This window comes from Sciurus carolinensis, chromosome 2 (assembly GCF_902686445.1).
Source record: "Sciurus carolinensis chromosome 2, mSciCar1.2, whole genome shotgun sequence".
NCBI classification, from domain to species: domain Eukaryota; kingdom Metazoa; phylum Chordata; class Mammalia; order Rodentia; family Sciuridae; genus Sciurus; species Sciurus carolinensis.
This window is the reverse complement of record NC_062214.1, coordinates 90,426,131-90,450,845: the sequence shown is the minus strand read 5'-3', so window position 1 is coordinate 90,450,845 and position 24,715 is coordinate 90,426,131. Positions and strand designations below refer to the sequence as shown.

The 24,715-nt window shown below is 37.0% G+C and overlaps 3 protein-coding genes and 2 non-coding genes across 13 annotated transcripts in view; 3 read left to right on the top strand and 2 right to left on the bottom strand.

Moving 5' to 3' along the window:
* Nucleotides 1-1,298: 1,298 nt before the first annotated feature.
* Pclaf (PCNA clamp associated factor) lies at nucleotides 1,299-11,145 on the bottom strand. Its single transcript, XM_047541091.1, has 4 exons — nucleotides 11,013-11,145; nucleotides 10,612-10,692; nucleotides 8,745-8,907; nucleotides 1,299-1,620 (listed from the first exon to the last, which is right to left on the bottom strand). The coding sequence occupies exons 1-4, from the start codon at nucleotides 11,056-11,058 to the stop codon at nucleotides 1,575-1,577; spliced, it is 336 nt and encodes a 111-aa protein (XP_047397047.1). The 5' UTR covers nucleotides 11,059-11,145; the 3' UTR covers nucleotides 1,299-1,574.
* On the top strand, nucleotides 4,434-4,506 carry Trnaa-ugc (transfer RNA alanine (anticodon UGC)). Its single transcript has one exon. It is a non-coding gene; the product is annotated as a tRNA-Ala (tRNA).
* Nucleotides 5,166-5,270, top strand: LOC124978385 (U6 spliceosomal RNA). Its single transcript, XR_007107417.1, has one exon. It is a non-coding gene; the product is annotated as a U6 spliceosomal RNA (small nuclear RNA).
* A 3,992-nt stretch (nucleotides 11,146-15,137) lies between the features above and the next one.
* Nucleotides 15,138-24,715, top strand: part of Trip4 (thyroid hormone receptor interactor 4) — a 58,043-nt gene continuing 48,465 nt past the window's right edge. Inside the window, exons 1-3 of one of the 9 annotated variants that reach the window (XM_047541679.1) lie at nucleotides 15,138-15,292; nucleotides 21,430-21,599; nucleotides 22,619-22,728. In XM_047541679.1, the coding sequence (XP_047397635.1) occupies nucleotides 15,192-15,292; nucleotides 21,430-21,599; nucleotides 22,619-22,728 (381 nt within the window). In that variant the 5' untranslated portion in view covers nucleotides 15,138-15,191. Of the gene's footprint in view, nucleotides 15,302-15,366; nucleotides 15,456-21,429; nucleotides 21,600-22,594; nucleotides 22,729-24,715 lie in introns of those variants that run through there. The other 8 variants (XM_047541678.1, XM_047541684.1, XM_047541680.1 and 5 more) reach the window with 8 other exon arrangements.
* Nucleotides 19,866-20,445, bottom strand: LOC124977819 (dihydrofolate reductase-like). The gene has a single exon (XM_047541688.1). It carries the CDS (start codon nucleotides 20,429-20,431, stop codon nucleotides 19,868-19,870), a length of 564 nt encoding a protein of 187 aa, XP_047397644.1. The 5' UTR covers nucleotides 20,432-20,445; the 3' UTR covers nucleotides 19,866-19,867.

Here is a 24,715-nt window from a genome sequence, read left to right as displayed (position 1 = left end):
TGGAATGGTGTCCACCTGAGCTAGGACGGACAGGAAATAGCTTTGATAACTTTCAAGAAATTCCAGGTCTATTGGTTTCCAGGATGCATGAGATAGTGTTAAATTGATATACTCTAGGCAGTCAATTCAGCAAAGCCAGTTAGGAAATCACTTCAGGCCCAAATGTGTCAGTACATCTAAAACATTCTCACTCCTGCCATCTTTGCATGCACATTTCGGAATACACATACACACACACCACTTCAAAGCATATCCAGTAATTGTTCTTTAAAAACCTGGTTGAAGCTGGCGTGTTGGTGCATACCTGTAATCCCAGAGGCTTAGGAGGCTATGGAGGAGAATGATAAGTTCAAAGTCAGCCTGGGCAATTTTGTGAGACCCTATTTGAAAAAAGGCTGGGGATGTAGCTTGGTAAGGTTCCTCTAGATTCAAACCCCAATATTGCAAAAAGAAAAAAAAAAATCTATTCCCAATTCAGTAACATTCTGTTTAACATCCACCTTTAAAAGACAAAGCAAAAAATATAATCTATAATAATCAGATATCAGTTTGGAAGTTGATAAAATCAGATTTTGCACTTGGAAGGAATAAAATTGAAACATTTGGTCAGGCATTAATTCAGGAAGCACACTAATAGATGTGTATTGTGAAAATAAGTTTTATTTCAAATTTCAGAAAAACGCCTGTTAAAACATGGTTAATTTTGAAAATTGACAGTTTTTCAGTAAGCAAAAGTGTGCTAGGAAAGCAAGAACATGAGTTAACAAGTAGTATTATACCCACTTCTTCAGGTATACGACTGGTTATCTTGAGAAATGCAGTGAAAGCTCTAAGGACTTTAGACATAGCTCTTGGCTTATGGCATGATTTGCCTATCATGTTTTATTGATTTCCAACTTTAAAAGTATAGGTGGCAAAGGGAAATATTTTATGATACTAAATCAAATACATATCCCAGAAAAATTCCTATTAATGTGGTTTATGAAATCATTTTTCCTCATTCTATGTTAGTATTTTGTCTTTTTGTTGTTTTAGGAACTTGGACTATCAGTTCTTTAAACCCTCAAGGCTAAATTGTCCTTAACTTTTTCCATATCCATCCAAAATTTTGGCCCCCTTTCTGAAAAGTGACAGAAATTGTTTAATTAATACTGAATTTTTTTTCATGTGCAAAACATTAACTCTCCTTTTTAAAGCAAATAAAGGTAATAAAAGCATAGCATCATTTCAGTGCCCAAATGTCAATATAAATGGCATCAGTATATAGACGAAAACAAATTTCAAATACAGGACATTAGTAATTGGAACATCAGGCAGTGATTTAATGTTAGCAAGAACAAGAAGTTTTATAACAGGTAAAAGAACCAACATAGTACATTGAATTGAATATTAACCTAAGTAACCGTAATTTTACAAATTCTCCAATTTCATAACTTGTTTTTGAATAAACTTTAGCCTCATTTTTTAAATTAAATGCCTATTGAACAAAGCTTATTGAACAAACATTAACTATGTAAATTTACACCCTAGAATACCAGAGTAAACAGGAGACATTATTCAAAGATGAATAAGTTCTATTCTTTTTCATCATCTGTGTGGTCAGGTTGCAAAGGACATACTCTGTAGAAAGAACAGAGAACTTTAGTAGTCACCTAAGTATCAATAAAAAAAAAAAATTAGTTAAAAAAAAAACCTACAGAAATCAGGAACAGTAATTTTATTTATTTGTTTTTTAAGGCCTTTTTTTAAAATTTGTAGAAACAGTAATTATAGTGCAGTGGGCTGGGCGTGGTGTCACACACCTGTAATCTCAGTGGCTTGGGAGGCTGAGGTGGGAGGATTGTGAGTTGAAAGCCAGCCTCGGCAACTTAGCTAGGTCCTAAGCAACTCAGTGACATGCTGTCCTGTCTCTAAATAAAATAAGAAAAAGGGATGGGGATATGGCTCAGTGGTTGAGTGCCCCTGGTTTCAATCCCCAGTATCAAGAAGAAAAAAAAAATTGCAGTGTCTGTGGTCAAGTGGCAGAAATGAAAGTCAATTAAACTCCATTAATTGACAAACATCTACAAATTTCAAGTACTAGTGCAACACAATATTTGGCAATTTCTTTGCCTGTTATTTTGCAGAATCAATGTTTCCCATTTAGAATATGTTGCAATTTTTTTTTACAGTATCTCATTCCTATAGCATCTTTTTTTAAGGTTGTTAAGTTGATAAATATAATCTATCAGTAAAATCTTTGCAATAGCCAGGTGCACTGTTGCAATTGGTATAAGCCTAGTAGCTTGGGAGGTAGAAGTAGGAGGTTCACAAGTTTGAGGACAGCCTTGGCAACTTAGTAAGACCCTTCCTCAAAATAAAAATATAAAGGGCTGGGATATAGCTCAGTGGTAAAGCATGCTCCCTAGGTTCAATCTCCAGTATTGAAAGAAAAGAAAAAAAAAACTTTGTTATAATCCTGGCCAGTAACATATGCCTACACATGACTATTATCCCAGCTACTCAAGGGGCTATGGCAGAAGGATCTCAAGTTCCAGACCAAGACAACTTGTTGAGACCCTGTCCCAAAATAAATAAAAGGGTTGTTGTAGTCCAGTAGTAGAGTTGCTTTTTTTTTGGTTTTGGTTTTTATTTTTGTTTTGTACTGGGGATTGAATGCAGGGGTGCTTAACCACTGAGCCACATCCCCAGCCCTTTTTAATATTTTATTTAGAGACAGGGTTTTACTAAGTTGCTTAGGGCTTCACTAAGTTGCTGAAGCTGGCTTTAAACTTGGACTCCTCCTGCCTCCAGCCTTCCATATCACTGGGATTACAGGTGTGCACCACACCCAGCTTATTAACAGAGCTCTTGCCTAGCATGCTTGAAGTCCTGGGTTCGGTCCCTAATACCAAAAGAAAAAAAAATTTTTTAAAGTGATAAGAAAAAGTAAAAAAATTAAGCAGTCCATTTGAGCAAAGAAAACAGCAAATTTGTTAGCTTATGGTAATTGTAGCTTTTACAAAGTAATTTCCATTATTCCAAAGCCATTCATATTTATCCTTTTTATAAAGAAAAAACTCAATTAAGAACTTAATCACGAATCAAAAATTTTATTTTAGAGCTGACAAAGATTTGTGACATCTATTTAAAAATTCTTAGATTTAAATTTTAATCCAGTTCGCCTGAATGATCATAGAACTAGATATCAAAAGAAGGAAACTAAAATGAAGGTAATCAGACGTGGTATAAGATTATCATTGCTTGTGCAGGGATGCATGCTTATATCTCCAGTGACTCTGGAGGCCAGGGCAGGAACATTGCAAAGTTCAAAACCAGCCTCTGCAATTTAACAAGGCCGTAAGGAACTTAACAAGACTGTGTCTCAAAATAAAAAATAAAGAGGGCTGGGGATTTAGCTCAATGGTAAAGTGCTGCTGGGTTCAATTCCCAGTACACACACACCCCACCCCCCTACCCCCGGCCAAAAAAGAAAGATGATTATCATTGCTTCATGTATTAGTAGATTACAGAGAGGTATTCATTGTAGTTATCTGGAAAGTAAACCAAGTTAACAAATGAATTCTATATGACCTAAATTTCCTTTACACAAGGGCCTGATTTACTTTAGGCATCATAGTTCTGTTCAAGATTTAAATAGAAGCTGAGCATGGTGGTGCACGCCTGTAATCCCAGTTGCTCAGGAGGCTGAGGCAAGAGGATTATGAGTTCAAAGCCAGCCTCAGCAATTTAGTAAGATCCAATTGAAAAATAAAACATAAAAAAGGCTGGAGATATGACTCAGTGGTTAAGCATGCCTGAGTTCAATCCCTAGTACCAAAAAAAAAAAAAAAAAACCACCAAAGATTTAGGCAGATATTCTCTTGATTCTGACTCTTCCCAAGCAATGGATGGGTGTTTACCCTGCGCCTTTGGGAGAAAATAAGACCACAGGAGTAACTATATTTCAGAATATTAATTTGGAAGTTCATATTCCTCCCAATAAACTATTTCAATAAAGGGATAATTGTGACTGTCTTAAACAAAGGCAAAGCTAAGAAAGGGGCCTAAACAAATAATGTAATTATTTCTTACATTACATTATTAATACTTTTATGGCACAGATCTTATTATACCATGGATTAAAGTGGTTTATGAGAATATATGTATGATTCCTTTCCATATGGTGGAAAGCCTATATATAAGCCTATATATAATACAGGCTTATTCCTGTATTACAGCCACAATTGGCTGAATTGCCAAATTATTTTATTTCCCTCATGTTAAGTTAAAAAATTAAGAGGATTAAAGTGTATTATAGAGGTAATCTTGACTACTAGTATCTCATTAATATTAGAATAAGAAAGAACAAGGAAGAACTATAGCAATGAGGAGAAACTAAAAGAAAAAGGATCATGGAAACAAGCCTATTAAAAAAACTTGGTGAGTGGGCTGGGGATATAGCTCAGTTGGTAGAGTACTTGCCTTGCAAGCACAAGGCCCTGGGTTCAATCCCCAGTACTCCCCCCCCCCAAAAAAAAAAAAAAAAAACTTGGTGAGTCATGCCTATAATCCAAACTACTTAGGAGGCTGAGACAGGAAAAGTGCAAGTTCAGGCCAGCCTCAGCAACTTAGGGTCCCTGTCTCAAGAAAAAGTTTTTAGAAGGCCGGGATACAGATTAGTTGGTAGAGTGCCTGCCCCACATATACAAGGCCCTGGGTTCAATCCCCAGCACCACAAAAAAAAAAAAAAAAAAGTTTAATTAAAAAAAAGAAAAAAGGTTGGGGATGTAACTCAGTGATAAAGTGCCCTTAGGTTTAATCTCCAGTACAAAAAAAAAAAAGTTTGATGATTGATTTTTCTTTTCTTTTTATTGGCGGGGGTGCAGACACCGGGGATTGAACTCAGGGGCACTCAGTCACTGAATCACATCCCCAGCCCTATTTTGTATTTTATTTAGAGACAGGGTCTCACTGAGTTTCTTAGTGCCTCACTGTTGCTGAGGCTGGCTTTGAATTCGCAGTCCTCCTGCCTCAGCCTCCAAAGTGCTAGGATTACAGGCATGTGCCACCGACCCCAGCAGTGAGACCCTGTCTCTAAGTAAAATACAAAATAGGGCTGGAGATGTGGTTCAGTGACTGAGTGCCCGAGTTCAAGCCCCAGTACCCCCCAAAAAAAATTATTTGCTCAATTCAGCTGCACATATACTAAAATTGGAACAATATAGAGAAAATTAGCATGGGCCTGCACAAGGATGACATGCAAATTCAAAAATAAATAAATAAATAATCATAATATTATAACAAAAACCCTAAGATTTAGTTACTATTAAATATCTTATAACATGGATAAGTAGGCACTCAATAACAGTTTAATAAATGATACAGTATGGAATAATACAGTATGGAATAATTTTTTAAATTTCATATGCTTTCATCTGTCAAAAAAGATTTTTTTTTTTTTTTTTTTTTTGTAGTACTGGGGATGGAACCTAGGGCCTTGTGCATGCCAGGCAAGTAATCTTTGACTGAGTGACACCTCAAGCCCTTTTTAAAAACATATTTTAAGAAGGGTCTCATTAAGTTGCTGAGGCTGGCCTCAAGCTTTTAATCCTCCTGCCTCGGCTTCCTGAGTAGCTGGGATTGCAAGTATGCTCTTCTCCAGCAATCATTTTGTTTTTTCAGCCATTTGTTTTTATTTAGTTTGTATTCAATGCAAATCAATTCAAAACACAATGTAGAATCCACACCAGATGTACAGTGTTCACTATGAAACAAGAGGGAGTTTTCATTCACCTATACTACAGGTTGAGATCTGTTGGATTTGGTTTCCCCAATGTAGGTTTCTAAAAATGGCAAATATTGGCTTAAAACTTTTTAAAACTACTGTAGCCCTAATGGATACTGGAACATCTAAGTGTCAATGTATGACTGTGTGAACCAGATTTTATGGAGTGTCTATTTCTAAAAAGGTTTTTGTACATTGAGGCAGTTGTAAAAGTTTTAATTTCTAAAATCGAGTCCACTTAAGGCTTAGGACTAGGTTTTAACTATCTAAAAGTATAAACTAATATGAAAAGTGTTCAAGATGTAGATATTCTGATCTATGTAAGTTTTTAAAAAGTATTTACCAAAAGAACATAATAAAATTGTGAACATAATGGGATTTCCAATTTTCTTTTCCCAAATACCTAATTTACATTATTTTTGTCTTCTTAATATTTGCCTCAAGATTTATCAAATGTCTTCAAATCATAAATTTTTAAATTGTAAAATTATTCAATATGCAAAAATAAAAAGTTATGTTGTGAGATGAGTTTAAGTCAGTGCACTTCTAATCTTCTGAATGAAGTATCATAGCTAATGAATCTGACACTCTTATTGAACGGTAACATGCTGAGAAATGCTTACCATTTCACTTTTAAGTACACATGCAACTCTTACTCATTCTTGGATTTGGAATAGATTCCAATCTCTCCTTGCCCTTGCACATGTCAGTTATTACACAGAAAGTTAAATGCAAGGTCAAGCAGTTAGCAATGTAGCTTACTGTTAAGAGTGCTTGCCTAGCATGCACAAGGCCCTGGGTTCAGTCTGCAGCACCAAAATAAATAAATATATAAAATTAAGACTGCTAAAACAAAACAGAATTTCCAATAATACCTGGCGGTTCCTTCCAACATACATATAAGTCATGAAACCTTTTTATATTGCCTAATTATTTTATAGCCTTCTAGATTTAGTGAGCCAACATGAAAACTGAATTTCCATTCCACAGTTCATCCATTGTCTCTAGAGCAAGGTTACATTATTCTCTTCAAGGTAGTTTTAAAAGTCCATATTTCTTAAGCCACATTTAAAGAAATTGTTAACTAATTTTCGATGTTGACTTTCTCCTCAGTCTTGTACATGAAACTCCAGCAGATTTAATATTGGCATTCACCATTTAGTTAATAAATCCTTCAGATGATCTTCAAACCTCAGTTTGAGACTGTCAAGATTTTCTGTGTTGATAAAATGAGTGGAATTAGCAGACATGATGAAGACCGGGGGTGTTTTCTTTTCTTTTCTTTTTTTTCCTAGCAAGATAGACTTCCAGATGCCATTTGGATTGAGATTTAGAATATGAGTTGGAGAACTGTAGATTTTTTTCTTGGTCTAATCTCAATAGTAGAGATGTAGAAGGGTAAGTAAGACCACGAGGAGACTGGCCATTGTCTTTAAGGCGCTAGAGCTGGTGGTGGTGGAGGGCTTTGTGGTTTCATAATATGTAGCACCGGGTGTGCTACTTAAAGGAACAAATGAATAAATCTGCATAGGTAGGAGCAGTACCAGAAGCAGCAGCCCCAGACTAAGCCTGGCCATCATCCTCTTACCCTTGTGTGTCCTACTTGCTGCTTTTGTAGGCTGGAGGATCTCGGAGTTCCTGGCTGGTGTGGAGGTAGCAAGCCAGGCCTTATATTCAAATCGCATCACAATGACAGCCAAGATGCCACACCCTCTCCTCACCCAAACACTTTGTTTTTGAAAGTTTTAAAACATTTAAAAATTGTTGCCTGGACCCCATTACTTATGAAAAAAAAAAAAAAAGCAGGTTTCAAATGTTTTTTTTCCAAGTAGCATTATCTTTTTTCTGATTATTAAAAGTGGCTTGTTTGTTGAAATGTGTTAGGACAGAGTATAAGAGGTTTTCATTCAGAGATAATTGTTACCAATATTTGTTACATTTTCATACAGTACAGATACAGATCAGATTTTATATAGCAAAGATTATACCTTTGTATCCAGAATTTTTGATTAACATTTATCATGAGCATTCCCTGTCATTAAAAGCTCAAAAAGCACAGTTTAATTAGCTTCTTACAAAGTTTAAAAACTGTTTGTGGTAGCACTTTAATCCAGCTATCCATGAGGCTAAGGTAGGAGGATATCAAGTTTGAGGCCAGCTTTGGCAAGATAGTGAGACTCCTGTCTCAAAAAAAAAAAAAAAAAAAAAAAAAAAAGTTTTGCACATTAAACTCTGCATATGTATAATTTTATCCCTACTTTGTTTTGAAATGTTCTTAAGTACTTGTAGAGAAGTTGTAAAGATAATACACCACAGTATCAGCCTTGGTTGTTTCTATGATGGATATTTCTATATTTTCAGCTTTTCTACATTTGTTACATATTTCTTGTGGAAGTTGAACTAGTATTTTTTTGTTTTGTTTTGGTGCTGGAGGTTGAACCTAGGGCCTCATGTATGCTAACCAGTCTCTACCACTGAACTGTATTCTCAGCCCCAAACTGGTAGTTTTGAGTTTCGGGGGACTGTATAGAATTCAATTGAGATAAACCAACATGTAAATTGCCTTTCAAAAAAAGACAGTAAACATTAAAGAATAAAGACAATGTAAAGGGCTGGGGATATAGCTCAATTCATGCAGTGCTTGCCTTCAAGCACAAAGTCCTGGGTTCAATCCCCAGCACTGCACAAAAAAATATAAATAATTTTAAAAAATTTTAAAAAGACAATGTAAGTTCACAGTTAATGTAGCACTTATCTGCATGGGAACTGATCTCTTTGGAAAAAGTGAAAATAATATTATTGTTGATGTTTAAAATTTGGGAATGATTTATATTAAGGAAGTAGTACAAGTTTAAGAAAACCTTTATTTTGTATTTTCTTATTATCTTGAAGAGAAACTTTAAAGTTATTCAATGTCTCATTTATCATTTATTTTCAAGAGTATATTTTCTTTATATAGCAGAATATAAAAACTTACTTTCTCTTTGCTTTTCCTAAGCCACTGGTTCCTGCCTCTTCAGGAATCTGATTCTCCTTTTCAGAATCTTTAGGGGACAGCCTGAAGAATTCTCCAATTCCTTTTTGCCACTTGGGAGTTGGACGTACACAAACTGGATTTCCTCCTGCATACTTGTTTTCAGCTATAAAATATAAACAGAACTAAATAAGAACCAAGAACTACCACTTAAAGAACTTAATTCTTTCTTTCATATCAAATTCTTAAAGGTGTTAAGGGATATTACATCCATCTTAAAACAACTAGAAAGTGTGACACAGGAAAGCTATATCAGTCAATAAGCTCAGTTTGGTAGTTTGATCCAAGAAAAACAGCAGTAACACAATTTTTAAAACTGGACAATATTTTTCATACTTTGTCCATGAGCAGAGCTATTCAAATGGTATTATTATGCACTGTTATACAATATTCAATATAGTTTTTCCTAACATAAGGAAGCACCCTATGGAATAAATTGCCAGAATTTTACTTAATAAGGTCATTTAGGCTGTGCAGTGGCCAATGCCTATAATCCCAGCTACTCAGGAGGCTGAGGCAGGAAGATCTCAAGTTCAAATCCAGCTTCAGCGACTTAGCTTGTCCCCGTTTTGAAATAAGAATCAAAAGAGCTGAGAATGTAGCTCATTGGTAGATCACCCCTGAGTTCAATTTCCAGTACCAAAAGGTAGGGGAAAAAAATGAGGACGATACCAATATTAAACAGTTAATAGAATTAAAGATAGAGATCTGTAAAACATTATAAAAGGTGCATTTGTTCAACGCATATTCTTTAAGAACCTGTGTTCATTTATTTGGCTCTGATGATTCAGCAGTGTGCCAAACAATGGAATATGGCCCTAATAGAATTTATTCTAGTGGTACAGGGTGTAATGTATTCTCAATAAATTCATTTTCTTTCAAATATTTTGACTACTATTCCCTTTTCTCTGAAGAGATTGGAATAGTAAATATTTTCTGAGGAAGTGTTTGAATGGGGAAAATTTGAGTTGACTTAAAAATCTATGAAGTCTTAAAAGTGTTCTCCTTTCTGTTTGTAACTAAACCTTGTAGAATTAATCTTCCTGTCTGTTCAACTTTCTACTGAAAGGAAAGAGGCACCAGATGGCAAGGCATTTTCTAATCCTCTCCACATGTAGAAGGAGCAGTGTGAAGCTATTTCCCTTGCCTGATTCCACTCCTACTCTCCCAAAGGCAGTATCAGGAGCTACAAAGTTAAACACACGCAGACACCACATTCAAGACAGAGGAGGGAAAGGGAGTGAGAGAAAGAGGGAGGAAGGAAGAAAAGCAAAAGCAAAAGCAAAGGCAGAAAAAGTGTTTATACTAAGAAGACAATGTAAGTCTGGCCAGGGGGCACACGCCTCTATTGCAAGTAGCCTGGGAGTCTGAGGCAAAAGGATGGCAAGTTCAAGGCTGGCCTGGGCAACTTAGCCAGACCCTATCTCAAAATAAAAAAAAGAAGACAATGTAGTTAGCACAGTCAACCATCATCCTAAATCTAGTGAGGAGGTACTTAAATAGTTTCTAACAAGAAAAAGCCACTGTTGATAATAAAATAAATAGTAAACAAAAATTAACATAGGTTTGAAGATAAAATATGTGGGTCCCCATCTCAAGACTTGAGATTCTCTACCAAGAGACTTCCAACAATATTCTACCCCCCTAATAGACCAAGGCCCCCTCAGAGGATAGGGAAGAAAGTTAGGCCTGAGAATCTCTAATAAAATTCCAAAGTAGGTCAGGGGACTATCAGGTCAGGACTGTGACCTGATCAACTTTTAGGAGGGCTCCTCTTACTCTAGGAGCTTTTCAGGAGGGCGCTTCTTACCTTTCCTTGATGTAAGTGATGTAGAATTAGTGGCAGAGGTGGAGGAACCAAGGACCTTTCTTGGGGCTCGAGAAGCCACCACTGCAAAGAGAGACAAAACGGGGAGCATTCAGAAAGGGTCAGGAAGGTTTCGATACCTTGTCTCCCCACGTTTTCTCCACAGTCCCAGACTCCAGCGGCTCTGGGAGGAGAGCCGAGAGATCCAGTACAGCAGAATGACCATCCCTTGTCCCTGTAGCCTCCTCCTCAAGGTAAAGGGGACAGGCGGCTGCTTCCTGGCTGGCAGGAGTTTGAGCGTGCAGGGCTCAGAGGAGCCAGGGCATCTCCCCACCCGGGGACAGGCTACCAGGAGAAACCCCTCTCCACCCCTCGCTGTCCACTAGCACGCTGGATGCCTTCACCTTTTCTGTAGGTGCCTGGAACGCTGTCTGCTTTAGTTCGCACCATGTTCAAACGGGAGGAGACCAGAAAAACGCAGCTTCCCAGGGAAGGGTGTTTCACAGGACAAGAACCCGAAAAACAACTCTCCCGCCACCGTTTATATTAGTCTCTTTCCCGCGCTCCCCAAGACTCTCGCGAGCTGTGGTTCCCATTGGTTCTGTGCTTTAACCCCAAACCAATCGCCGGGGTCCAGTGGTGACAGTGGCGAGGCTTAACGTAGTGCTGGCCAGTCCATCAACTCGCAGAGGCTTATGATTCGTACCCGCGCCAGGGAGGCGGTGCCAGGACACTTTCCCGGGTTACCTGATGTCTTAGCGCTAAGATTCTGAAGTAGGTAAATGAGCCTGCTTATAGAAACAAAACAGCAAATACAGAAAATCACATTTCTTCAAAAAGTTACAATATGATTAACTCTATAATGATTGACTCCTGGAAATGAAACCTAAAATTAAGCGAACTTTTGAACGCAAATCAAAATGAGAATTTTGAGAGCTTTCATACCCCAGGCATGACCTATCTACATCATTCATGTCAAAACAATTCCATGGGATTGGGAAAAGGAAACTAATACAAATTATTTTAAGTTTTTAAAAAACTTAAAATCATGTGAGACTAAAAGAAAAAAGTGGGTGAATTGTATATACATACACACATGAAGAGAAATAATAAAATGCCTTTCTGAGAAAAATCTGCCAAATGTGCTAAAGTCTAAATAGAATGAGAGGTAATAATTTTTTCCATCCCTATGCTTATGTTCTAATTACAATAACTTGAGGAAATGAATTTCACTGTGAATACCTGTGCATAAAGCAGGATCCAATGAAGTTGATGTGGGGTGTATTCTGTTAATTGCTTATTTGAAAGGCAACCCTGGAGAGTGTGAGCACAGCATTGATTTCTTCCAAAGAATTATGCTTGAGTTTTTTTGTCTTTTTGTAGTGCTGAGGATCAAGCCCAGGTCCTCTCGCATCTAGTTAAGTGCTCTACCACTGAACTACATTCCAGGAGAATGGATATGCTGGAATTTTTTTTTTAAAAAAAGGCTACTCACTACTATAACAGAATCAACAACAACCACATTGTGTTATAGAATTAAAGGATTTAGGCAACAGATTGAATTAACATTATAATAGTGGGAAATGTATTGCCAATTACCTGTAGTTTTGTCTTAACCCTGGGGCATAAGGTTACAGACACTTTTGTACCTGAAAAATCAACAAGCCTCAGGGTATGCCTTTATTATCATCAAGTTACTTCACACTGGTAAAAATGCCACTGTTTCCTTTTCAGTTAAAGTCCCTTCTGTTGGGTGTGGTGACTCACATCAGTAATCCCAGCTGTTAAGGAGGCTGAGGCAGAAGGATCACAAGTTGGAAGCCAGCCTCAGCAACTTAGCAAGACCCTAAGCAACTCAGTGAGGCCCTGTCTCAAAATAAAATATTAAAAAAGGCTGGGGATGTGTTTCAGTGGTTAAGCGCCCCTGGGTTTGATCCCCAGTACCAAGGGGTGGGTTGGGGGAAGTCCCTTCTACATAGGGCTGAATTACTTCATTTGAACTCACATCTCAAACCTACAAAGACTGGATCTGCCTAAATAGTCATTTTTCCTATTCTACATGCCAATTAAATTGCTAGAAAGAATTTCAAATACACCTTTTCACATAGGAGCTGTCTACATATTACTATTATTGCTAAAGTTATATTTGTATGTCTTTTGGAGAAAGGTGTGCTGGGAGTCACACCAAGGGCTTCCTGTATGCTAGGCAAGCACTCTTACCAATGAGTTACATCCCCAACCCTATCTTTTTAACACTGATAATGACAATGAAGGATGCATATGAGAGGGGAAAAAAAATAAAGTGATGCCTACTAAAAATTTGTTTTTAATTGGTACATTATGTACATACTGATGGGATTTGTTGTTACATATTTGTACATACACACGATATAATAATATAATTTGGCCAGTATCACTGCCTACCACTTTGTCCCTCCCTCCCCACTACTAAATATTCTTAAGTGAAATATTTGATTTGGAGAAGTGCTTCTCCTTTACAATTAATCAAACAGAGAACTACACAATGTGAAAAAAGTTGTGAAATATGTGAATGAAATTTCTACTTAAAATTGTGCCAAAGTATATCTTTAGCGTGTGTGTTTATGCTGTATGTGCTGGCAATAGAACCCAGAGTGGCTGGGTGTGGCGGCACAAGTCTCTAATCCCAGTGACTTAGGAGGCTAAGCAAGGAGGATCACAAGTTTGAGGCCAGCTTCAGCAACTTAGTGAGATCCTGTCTCAACAAAGGCTGAGGATTTGGCTCAGTAGTTAATGGCCCTTGTGTTCAGTCCCCAGTATCATAAGAAAAAAAAAAAAAAAAAAACAAGGCCTTGTTAAGCACACATTCTACAACTGAGTTACATCCCCAGCCCCAATGAATATCTTTAAGTCATATTAACTGTGTGGGCTTGCTTTGCTCAGGCAGAAATGTAATTTAATACATGATAATGATTGTAAATGTTGTTGCATGCACATATTACAACCTAGGAATTATAATCATTAACATATGCTTTAAGGAAAAAAAAGTTATTCTTGAGGACCTGGTCATTTCATTATAACTTATATGATTTGTTCAGTTCTATTGTGCAAAAGGATTTAGGTCATAGTCCGTCTTCCAGAAGTTAATATTTTAGTTATGGAACTGAACAAATATGGAAATGGGTAAAGGATTTGGATATGTTATAATTAGTAATAAATGTATCAGATGTTTTTAAAAATTTTTTTAGTTGTATATGGACACAATATCTTTATTTTATTTTATTTATTTATTTATTTATTTATTTATTTAATGTGGTGCTGAGAATTAAACCCAGTTCCTCACATGTTAGGCAAGTGCTGTACTACTGAGCCACAACACCAGCCCCGAATCAGATTTTTATGAAGAAAGAAATCACATACCTACAAATCATGTATCCACTATTACTTAATATTGACAATATTTTACTTTTTTAAAAAAGTTAGAAAATGATAAATTTTCATAATTAATGACAAGGACAATCTAAGGTCAGTATAAGTTAATGCACTTTTGTGATTTTGATTATCTATGTCATTAAACACATTAGCATTAAAAAAAAAAAGGTAAGACAACATTCATTGTCTAAATAGGCTAATAGAACTTGTTTTTAATTCTTTTTTTTTTTTTAACCACTAGGAATTTAACCCAGAGATATTTTACTACTGAGTGACATCCTCAGTTCTTTTTATTTTTTTATTTTAAGACAGGGTCTCACTAAGTTGGTTAGGGCCTCTCTAAATTGCTGAGGCTAGCCTCAAACTCCTACCTCAGCGTCTGGAGCTGCTGGGATTACAGGCGTGCACCATCGCGCCCCACAAGAATGAAAAAGCTTTAACCTATAAAGGTAACAAAATACCAGCCGTGAATCAGAAAGCATGTTCTCCAAAAAAGTTTGGCTAAAGTTTTACCAAACCCATTGCCCTATCAGAGTGAGGAATTGCAGAAGACCCCTAAGTCCGGTCTTCTGGGTTGAGGATTCATGTGGAATATCTTCGAAGACAAATTTCAGTATCTGTTATTAATTTTCCCCCTTGAGCTTACTTAATTGTCTTAGCCCTCCTGGAAAAGACCTGGTTCAACAAATTAGAGATTGTAGGAGTGAGTCTAGTATTAGACTACGGAAGGTATTAATAACTACCACTACCAGAGCAAAAATTAATATAGTGCTTACTAACAGCTTGTGAGTTTTTTTAAATGTGTTATGTAAAACCAGAAAGATTTAAAAGTTCAGCTGTCAGCGTACTGCTTTCTTTTTTTCCTAAACTGTAGTTTTTGTAGGGTATTTCTGTTGTCTTCTCGGCAGCGTTGACTGTGGCTTTCCTGGATTCTGCATCTAACAATGTGAAGAAACAGGCGCTGAGGGAGCTTGGGTACTCTTGTAAGCACGCAAGGAGGCGGGAACAAGCCTGAGGCAGTACAGGTGGGCGGGATCTGCACTGGAGGCGGCGCCAGTGCGCCTGGCTGTGCAAGCTGGCGGAACCCGCGTGAGCGAGGTCGGGTTGCGAAGGGAACTAGTCCGGCGCAGGACGTGGGGCTTTTGTTGTCCAGCTCGTTCCGGCTGGGGAAGATGGCGGTGTCTGGGGCGGTGTCGCGGGAGCCGCTGGTGCACTGGTGCACCCAGCAGTTGCGGAAAACTTTCGGCCTGGATGTCAGCGAGGAGATCATGCAGTGAGACCGGTTCGGTTCCTAAGGCGGGAAGGAGCTCTGGGATATTCTCTAGCGGAGAGAATAGGAAAGCGGGGAGGACTGAAAAGTTGATGAGAGGCAAGAAATGTGATAAAAGGGCTGCTCGTGGTCTGTAAGGACCGAATTTTGCTCTCCGCCTTTGTGGGTTAGTTTTTGGAAAGGGTGTCATGCTACACGATATGCCTTTTCCCCTTAGAAAACCCATGATAATTAGACCTGTAAGACTGTCCAAGGATCTACTTTCCTTACAGACTCTAGAGAGAAGGGGCAGGTCAAATTGTCCTTAGACATTCCTTACTTTAAACATTTTAGCTTGCTCGGTCTGAGTTGTGTCAAGCAGGACCTGGAATTTAAACGGGGATGATGTGGTACAATTCAAATAGTTCCTGACTCATAAAACACAGGTTCTATTTTCTGCTGTCATTTACCAGTTTTGAAATCTTGGGCAACTTAATTTCCTTCTCTGTACCTTGGTTTCTTCATCTGTAAATGAATAATTAGTATTTTATCTTTCGTGCTTTAAAATTCTTTTGAAATAGACATAGTAAACATGTCTTAATATGTGCTTTCAATCGATTAATGAACATATGTTGCTCTACTACTACATACCAGTTGCTGGGGCAACAAAAACGATCAAGACAACTGGGTTGTGCCACCTTGATGAGTTGCTGAGGTGGGGAAAGTGGAGGTTGTGGGAGTACATTAATGAATCCTCTTTAAGATTTGAAATACTCGGAAGGGAAGGTACTGGGGATTCATCAAATCATGTGTATGTATAAATATGGCATAATGAATCTCACTATTATGTATAATTATAATGCACGAATAAAAAAGAATATATACCTTATTGATGAGTGGGAAAAATAAAGAAAAAGCTCGTGACACCTGGAAAGAATGCCTTTTGCCTGAAAACTAAAGGATAGGTGCAATGTGTTCAGGTGGAGGGGAAAATATCTGTAAAATTGGGACTTGATCAAGGAATCTGAAAGTGTTCCTTATTTTGATTTCTGTTCACTGATTCTGAAACCTAAATTGTGATTCCAGTTTGTAGGCAGTAAGGCAGTTTTGCTTTGGGAGAAAACTGAAACTCTTGACAGAAAAATAGTCAACACAGCCCATTTTAAAGGATTTTTTTTTTTTTTTAATCACATCAGGGAGTTTATTAAGCAAACGGAGTGTCTCCCTGCAGGGTAAGAGAGAAAATGAGAGGAAAAGAGAAAGGGCGCCCGCTAGAGAGAGTGTGAAAAGCGAGGAGAGAGAAAGAAAGTAAGTAGGAGAGAGAAAGCATGAGAAAATATGGCAGGGAAGCTATCCTTAAGCAGTTGAATTCTGCCCCCACCGGGCTAACAGAGGAAGGATTTTTTTTTTTAAATACTGGAATAGACTATTGGGGGGGTGGGGCAAAAAAACCACCGAGACAGATCATGTGGTTTGGCTTTACCCTTGTTTGAATGCAAAATCTGGTTAAACAATTTCCAACATTCATTTTAACTTAGTGGAATGCTATCAAATAAGACTTGACAATGTATGAACCAAAAAAAAGTGTTTTTATTAACATAAATGGGGTACAGATGATAAATGCAGTCTTCTCAGTCTCAACAGTCCAATTTTGTTTTGGGCATACAGTATCAAGAAAATTCTGATCTCATAGGTCATGATTTAACAACTTTTTTGGCAGAATCAGGTTTTCCTCAAACTTATCCACATCCCTGAAAGTGAAGTGATATATTCCTATTTTAAAATTGAGATACTAAGGGCTGGGAATATAGCTCAGTTTTTTTGAGTGCTTGCCTCTCAAGCGCAGGGCCCTGGGTTCATCCCCAGCAGGGCAAAAAAAAAAAAAAAAAAAAAAAAAAAAGAAGAAAAGAAAAGAAAAGAAACACTAAGGACTGGGGTATAACTCAGGTAGAGTTCTTGCCTAGCATATGCAAGGCCCTGGATTTGATCCCCAGTAAACCCCCCCTCAAAAAAAAATTAAAACGCTGAGTATGACTGAACACCTGCTTGCATTTTTGGTTATATATATGTTAGACAAGAAGTCTTCCAAATGTCCAGTAATCACTGAAGCTACATATAATTTAATACTGTTTGAACCATGAAGTATTCACCAGTTGTTGCACAACAGGCTATTATTCCATGACTAAAGCATTTACTGTGCCTTGTCTGGCAATAAGTTGAGAATCATCAAGATGTATTACAAGAGTATTCTAACTTGAATAATTTTATGTGAGTCATCTGAATTTTAAAAATAGCACAGAATTATTAACTTCCTAATCAATGACATGTTTGTAAGACATCAAAATGAGTACAGAGCAAAATAAACTGTTTCACAATCTCCATAAGTTCATGTTTTAGGCGACTATTTTGTTAATATTTGGTATATAACACATATAGATGAGTGTTCTTTATTATACTTCATTAAACTGTTAAAGTAACATTTAGGAAAATATTTCCAGAACTGTTTTTACTTCCTTGGTGAAAATTTGAAATTTCAGGGTTAAATGATCCTTTAAGATTCCATACAGCTCTGTGAGTCTTTGATACCAGTTAGTCTTTTAATGCAAACTGCTAAGTTTGGAGGAGAAGGTAATTGAAATGTATAAGACCTGAAATGTAATTGTGTCTTTTTTTTTTTTAAATCTGGTGATTATAGTGCACTTTTTTTTTTTTGTACCAGGGATCGAACCCAGGGCACTTAACCACTGAGCCACATCCCCAGCTCTTTTTTATATTTTATTTATAGACAGGGTCTCCCTGAGTTGCCTAAGTTCTCTCTACATTGCTGAGGCTGACCTTGAACTCATGATCCTCCTCTTTTAGCCTCCATAACCACTGGGATTACAGGCAGTAATTACACCCAGTCTATAATATACTTTTTTATTTATTTATTTATTTATTATTATTATTATTATTTTTTTTTTTTTGCGGTGCTGGGGATCGAACCCAGGGCCCTGTGCTTGCAAGGCAAGCACTTTACCAACTGAGCTATCCCCCCAGCCCTATAATATACTTTTTAGGAAGCCTAAAGATATAGGTTTCTTCACCTGTAGATCATAACTGCAGTTCCACCACCACACTAGGAAAAGTATCCAGTCCATATGCTACCAATGATGGGACAATTTTGTGATTTTTCTTTTTTACATTTGAAGGATATAACATTATTATAATTTTCTTGTGTCTCATTAAAATGTGTCTGAATTACAAATGCTTTGAGAGTCTTGCATCTAAATTTTTGCTGTTGTTGTATTGGAGATTGAACAATCCAGGCACTCTACCACTAATCTACATCCCCAGGCCTTTAAATTTTTTTTTAATTTTGAGACAGAATCTCACTAAGTTGCTGAGGCTGGCCTCAGACTGGGAATGCTGTCTTGACCTCCTAAGTAGCTGGGATTATAGGCATGTACCACCTGGCTTGTATTTAAATTTATATTTTTATCACTTCTTCCTTTATTAATAATGACATATTCACTGTAGATAACTAACAAAGATCAGAAAAGGATAAAAAAGGAAACCAAATTACCATAATACCACAAACTAGAGAAAACCTATTTCTCTTAGTGTTTTCTCCCATGCATATTATAATGCAGTGCATTTTTAAAAAACTTTTCATTGTTAGTGGGAAAAAGAAAAGAAAAATAAATTAAAACTGCATTTAATTTTACCATTCAGAGGTAATGATTTGGTATATAATGGTCTAGCCTTTTTCCTGCACATAGGTTGGTGTATGTACACCTTTATGGGAAGTGGGATCATATACTGTTTCACTTGCCATTAAAATAAGAGTGTTTCTCAGGTTGATTATAATTTTTTTTAGTTGGAGATGGACACAATACCTTTATTTAATTAATTTATTTTTATGTGGTGCTGAGGATTGAACCCAGTGCTTCTCACATGCTAGGCAATTGCTCTAGCACTGAGCTACAACCTCAGCCCCTCGATTATAATTTTTTATAAATTTCACTTTTTTTTTGGCAGTGCTATGAATTGAACCCAAGGCTTCATGCATACTAAGCAAACACTTAATCCACTGAGATACACATCCCAGCCCTTTTAAAAAAATTTATTTTGAGACAGGGTGTCTCTATTGCCCAGGCAGGCCTCAAACTTGCAGTCCTCTCTCAACTTCCTGGGTAGCTGGGATTATAGGCATGTACAACCCCACCCAGCTCATAAATTTCATATTAGCATTAGATTCCATTTCGTAAAATCCAGAACCTTGAACTCACTTACTCTTTCCCCTATCAAATGGAATTTTAAATAGCTTTCAACTTTTTACTAATTTAAATAATGATGCAAATAGCTTTTTAAAAATATTTTTTAGTTGTCAATTGACCTTTATTTTAATTACTTATATGCAGTACTGAGAATTGAACCCAGTGCCTCATACATGCTAGGCAAGTACTCTACCACTGAGCCACAACCACAGCCCAACAATTCGCTTTTTTTTTTTTTTTAATAGATCTAAAGTTAACACAAGTCTTTTATTCTAAGGTAGGAATATATAATTTTTCAGAGGGAGGGATAACTTGAAATAAATCAGAAAACATCTTCACATTAATCATTTTTTTCATATACTTCAAATTTGTACTTAATGCCTTTCTCCTCCTGGACCTCAGAAAGAACACCTGGGTATTCTGGAAGAAGTTTATATTTCTCCAAATCAATTTCTGGAAAAAATGTGTCACTTTCAAATTCCTGCATGATTCTTGTCACAAACAGTTTAATATGACCTGGTTGATTCATGGCTTCCTTATAAACAGAACTGCCTCCTACTATCCAAACCATGTCTACTTTACTTGCTAATTCTGGCTGCTCAGTAAGTTTTAAGGCATCGTTCAGACTGTTGGCAAGAAAATGAGCTCCTTGTGGAAGTTCCCTGAGATCTCTACTGAGAACTATATTAATTCTGTCCTTTAAAGGTCGATTCTTCTCAGGAATAGAGAACCAGGTCTTCCTACCCATAATCACCAGATTCTGTTTACCTTCTACTGAAGGGGTCGTGGTCATTCTTTGGAAATACTTGAATTCATTCCTGAGCGGAGGCCAGGGCAGATCCCCATTCTTGCCGATGCCCATGTTCTGGGACACTGCAAAGATGCAGTTTAGCGTACGAACCATCACAGTAGCAGTGATCCCTCCTCTCGCTTTTTTTGTGTAAATTTTTCTATGTTTCTTATGAGTAGAATTATTGGATTATTTCAAAACACTTGAAATATACTGGCTGATTTATTTCTAGGAAAGTAGCATTATCTTATACTTCTATCCAATTTATGGCATTTCCTTAAAATAGATCTGCTTGCCACACTAGTGGCACCCGTCTGTAATCCCAGGATCTCCGGAGGCTGAGGCAGGAGGATCACAAGTTCAAAGCCAGCTTCAGCAACTTAGGAAGCCCCTAAAGCAATTTAGCAAGATCTTGTCTCTAAATAAAATATTAAAAAGGGTTGGGGATGTGGCTTAGTGGTTAAGCACCCCTGGGTTCAATCCTTGATACCAAAAAAAAAAAAAATGTTTATTCTGATATGACACTAATCTTGATTTACAAATTTTAATAATGTTGAGTTAATAACTGGTTAGGAAAAAATAACTGGTTAGGTCATAGTACATAAGTAAATCTTCAGCAAATAATAGAAATTTAGATTTTGCATTGTAGAGATTAAGTAGTGTATATCATTTCCAGGGAAATGTGATGGTTGTAGAGGTATTCTTATGTTGTAGAAGTATTCTTATGTTAAGGATAGCCCTGCAACCCTTCACAGCATTGATTTGATCCTAAAACTACAACAAAACAGTAAATAGTTAAATATATATGAAGTTTAGATTATGAACTACTTGAGATCAGGGTCTTTGTCCTAATTAAATTTTTGTCCTTAGTATCTTGCATAGTATTAGTTCAAAGTAAACACTCTAATAGAACAGTAGGGTTTGTTTTTGTTTTTATTTTGTGGTGCTGGGTTTTGAACCCAGGGCTTAATCATGCTAGGCAAGCCCTCTACCACTGAGTTACATCTCTAATCCTAATGAATGGTCTTTGCTATTTTCATCTCTGTTATGATTATTGAAAAGCATAATGCCAGTTATCCTTGTTTAAACAATTTATATCTTTGCCTCCTGAGGTATGTTTTATCAATTGAGAGTGCTGAAGAGATACGAGAATATGTGACAGATCTCCTCCAGGGAAATGAAGGCAAAAAAGGTCAATTCATAGAAAATCTTATAACCAAATGGCAAAAGAATGATCAGGAGTTGCTTTCTGATCCTTTGCAGCAATGCTTTAAAAAAGATGGTAAGTTAATGTAATTAGGTAAAGGTTAATATTGTTGGTAAATGAGCAGGTTTAAAAGACTTTGTATTTTCTGCTACCTGTATTTCTTTGTAGCTAACTAAAGCATAATCATATGTATATATATTTTTAGTTCAGTTATTAATCAGAAATGAATGTTGTTCTAATTCAGACTTTTTAGCTTGTAAAATATTATTAAAATATCTTTGTAGATGGAAATGTGGCTTCAGAATAATTTGAAAAATTTATACATGGATTAAGGCAATATTTTTCAGGGGCTGATGGTATGGCTCAATGGTAAAGCATTTCCCTGGTGTGCATGAGGCCCTAGGTATAAGCCTTGCACCACACACACAAAAATACATGTTTTTCAGTATGCACATACCTGGATGAAAGATGTATTGACTGCTGCATGTGGTGGCACACACCTATAATCCCAGTGGGAGGCTGAGACAGCCTCAGCAATTTAGCGAGGCCCTAAACAATTGAGTGAGACCGTGTCTCAAAATAAAAAAAAAAGGGTTGGGGATGTGGCACAGTTGTTAAGCACCCCTGGATTCAATCATCCCTGGTACCAAAAAGGGGGAAAAAAAAATAAAGAAGTGCTGATTGATTAATATATAAATAATAGAGGTTTCTATCTCAACACCCAAAGGTGAAAAACAAACTAAATGATCTAAGTATTATTACCATATATATAATTAAAAATATCACATTTTAAATTGTTAGTCCCAGCCAGTTGTGTTTGAGTTCTTTTCTATTGACTATAATCTTGAAAATGGTGGTTTTGTTTGGTTTTGGATTGAAAGGAATTCTGCCTGACAATGTCTTGATTCTACTAAGTATCACCTTCTGTTTATTAACTATAGAAGTTAATTAATGCATGTGTGGTGAGGCCCTGGGTTCAAATGCTAGCACTGTGAGGAAAAAAAAAAGTTGTTAACTAATGACTCTTGCTATTATCAATCTGTGTGTGTTTGTATGTTTGTTCTTTAAAGAAATTTTTGATATGCATAAATCAGGAGACCAGCTAAAGCGGGGTAGGCGGAAAGGAAGAAACAAACAGGAAGTTCCTGCATTTGCTGAACATGACACAACTTCAGAGGTCAAAACACCTTTTGATTTGGCCAAGGTGAGTGCTTATAGAATGAAGCTTTTTCTAGCTTTATGTAGAAGTGACTAATACTTTTTAGACAAAGTATACAAATTGATCTACAATGGCAATTTTCAACAAATACATGAATTTAGGGAGAAAAGGTGATAATGATGACCTATTGTTTTCTGTATGGTAGTTTTGTTTGTTTGTTTGTTTGTTTGGTGGTTCTAGGGGTTGAACCAAATGTATATGAACCAAATGATAGAAAATAATGACATGTTCTAGGTTTCAACTTTCAACATTTTTGTGGGTTAAGGCTGAAAGAATGCATGATGCTAGCTGTTACTAAAGATGTTCCTGGGCTGGGGAGATAGCTCAGTTGGTAGAGTGCTTGCCTTACAAGCACAAGGCCCTGGGTTCAATCCCCAGCACCGCAAAAAAAAAAAAAAAGGATGTTCCTTTTCTTGAACCAGTCTTCTCCACTACCATTATCATCTAGCCTTCAGAACTTATTTTCTATTTTCTCTTGGCTCTCACAATAACTCTTAAGAAAAACAAATATTTATAATCAGGGCAATTTGATAAGCTAAATTTCCCAAAAGAAAAGACTGGTTAGTTAAACTAAGATTGAAATACTGAACCCAAAAATTTTGAGTGTGATTACCATGAAAAAAACATGGGTGAGCCAGGCACAGTGACACATGCCTATAATCCCAGGATATAGGAGGCCAAGACAGAGGATCTGAGGGCCCCCCTTAGACAATTTATTAAGACCTTGTCTCAAAATAAAAAATGAAAAGGACTGGAGATGTAGCTCAGTGGTAAATCCCCATTACCACAAAAACTAACAAACATAGGTGGGCTGAAAGTGTAGCTCATTGGTAGAGCACTTGCTGAACACATGTAAATCCATGGGTTCAGTCCCCAGTGCTGGGAGACAGGATGTGAGAGAATGGAAAAGTGTTTGAAAAATAATTAATATTAAGTTAAAAAAAAGAAATAGGAGAATGAAAGTTTTCTCTCAATAGGAATGAAATGAGCAAAGACCACCACAAGCAGCCAGGTGTTGTGGCACATGCCTATAATCCCAATAATTTGGGAAGAGCTGAGCAAGAGACGGAAGCAGGAGTATTGCAAGTTAGAGACTAGCCTGGGCAATTTATCAAGACCCTATCTTAAAATAAAAAATAAAAAGAGTTGGCGATGTGGCTTAGTGGTTGAGTGGCCCTGGATTCACTTTCCAGTACCACAAAAAACAAAGACCATCAAAAGCACAAGAAAAGTGCAGATGACTAATATAGAAAAGTGTTTAACTTTACTTGTAATTAAGGTGACTAATTTATCCTCTTTTTCCTGGTTTGTTTGGGACTTTTCCAGTTTTAGTGCTGAAACTCTTATATCCTGGGATACCCCCTCCCCCAACTCCTAGGCAAACCAGGATGTTTGGTTACTCTACTAATAAATAAATATACATTAAAGCTGGGCACAGTTGCCACATGCCTGTAATCCCAGTTACTCAAAAGGCTAAGGCAAGGGCCTGAGGAGATAGCTTAGTTGGTAGAGTGCTTGCCTTGCAAGCACAAGGCCCTGGGTTCAATCCCCAGCACCGCAAAAAAAAAAAAAAAAAAAGGCTAAGGCAGCATGATTGAGAGTTCAAGACCAGCTTAAACAATTTAATAAGCCCCTCTTTCAAAACAAAAAATAAAAAGGGTTGGGATATAGTTCAGTGGTAGAGCACCCTGGGTTCAATCCCCGGTACTGTCACCACCACCACCACCATCACAGCAACAAAAAACGCCTATTAAATCACTGAGATATTGCCTGTCAAATTGTGAAAGATTTTAAAAATAAAATACCCAGTGATAATGAAGTTATATTAAAATGGGAACATTCTGAATATGACTATGGCAACTTATATTGATTTAAACTGTTTGAGGGCACTTTGGCAGCTTACATCCAGAACTAGGCATGGTGGAATACACCTGTAAGGGACTTCAGCAGGCTGAGGCACTTAGAATATAGT

Excerpts from the sequence above, each read along its gene's own strand:
- LOC124977819 (XM_047541688.1), bottom strand. The coding sequence starts at position 20,431 with ATGGTTCGTACGCTAAACTGCATCTTTGCAGTGTCCCAGAACATGGGC.
- Pclaf (XM_047541091.1), bottom strand. The coding sequence starts at position 11,058 with ATGGTGCGAACTAAAGCAGACAGCGTTCCAGGCACCTACAGAAAAG. Across the intron at positions 8,908-10,611 it reads ATCACTTACATCAAGGAAAG|CTGAAAACAAGTATGCAGGA; the intron begins GTAAGAAGCGCC and ends TATATTTTATAG. Across the intron at positions 1,621-8,744 it reads TTAGGAAAAGCAAAGAGAAA|AGTATGTCCTTTGCAACCTG; the intron begins GTAAGTTTTTAT and ends TTCTTTCTACAG.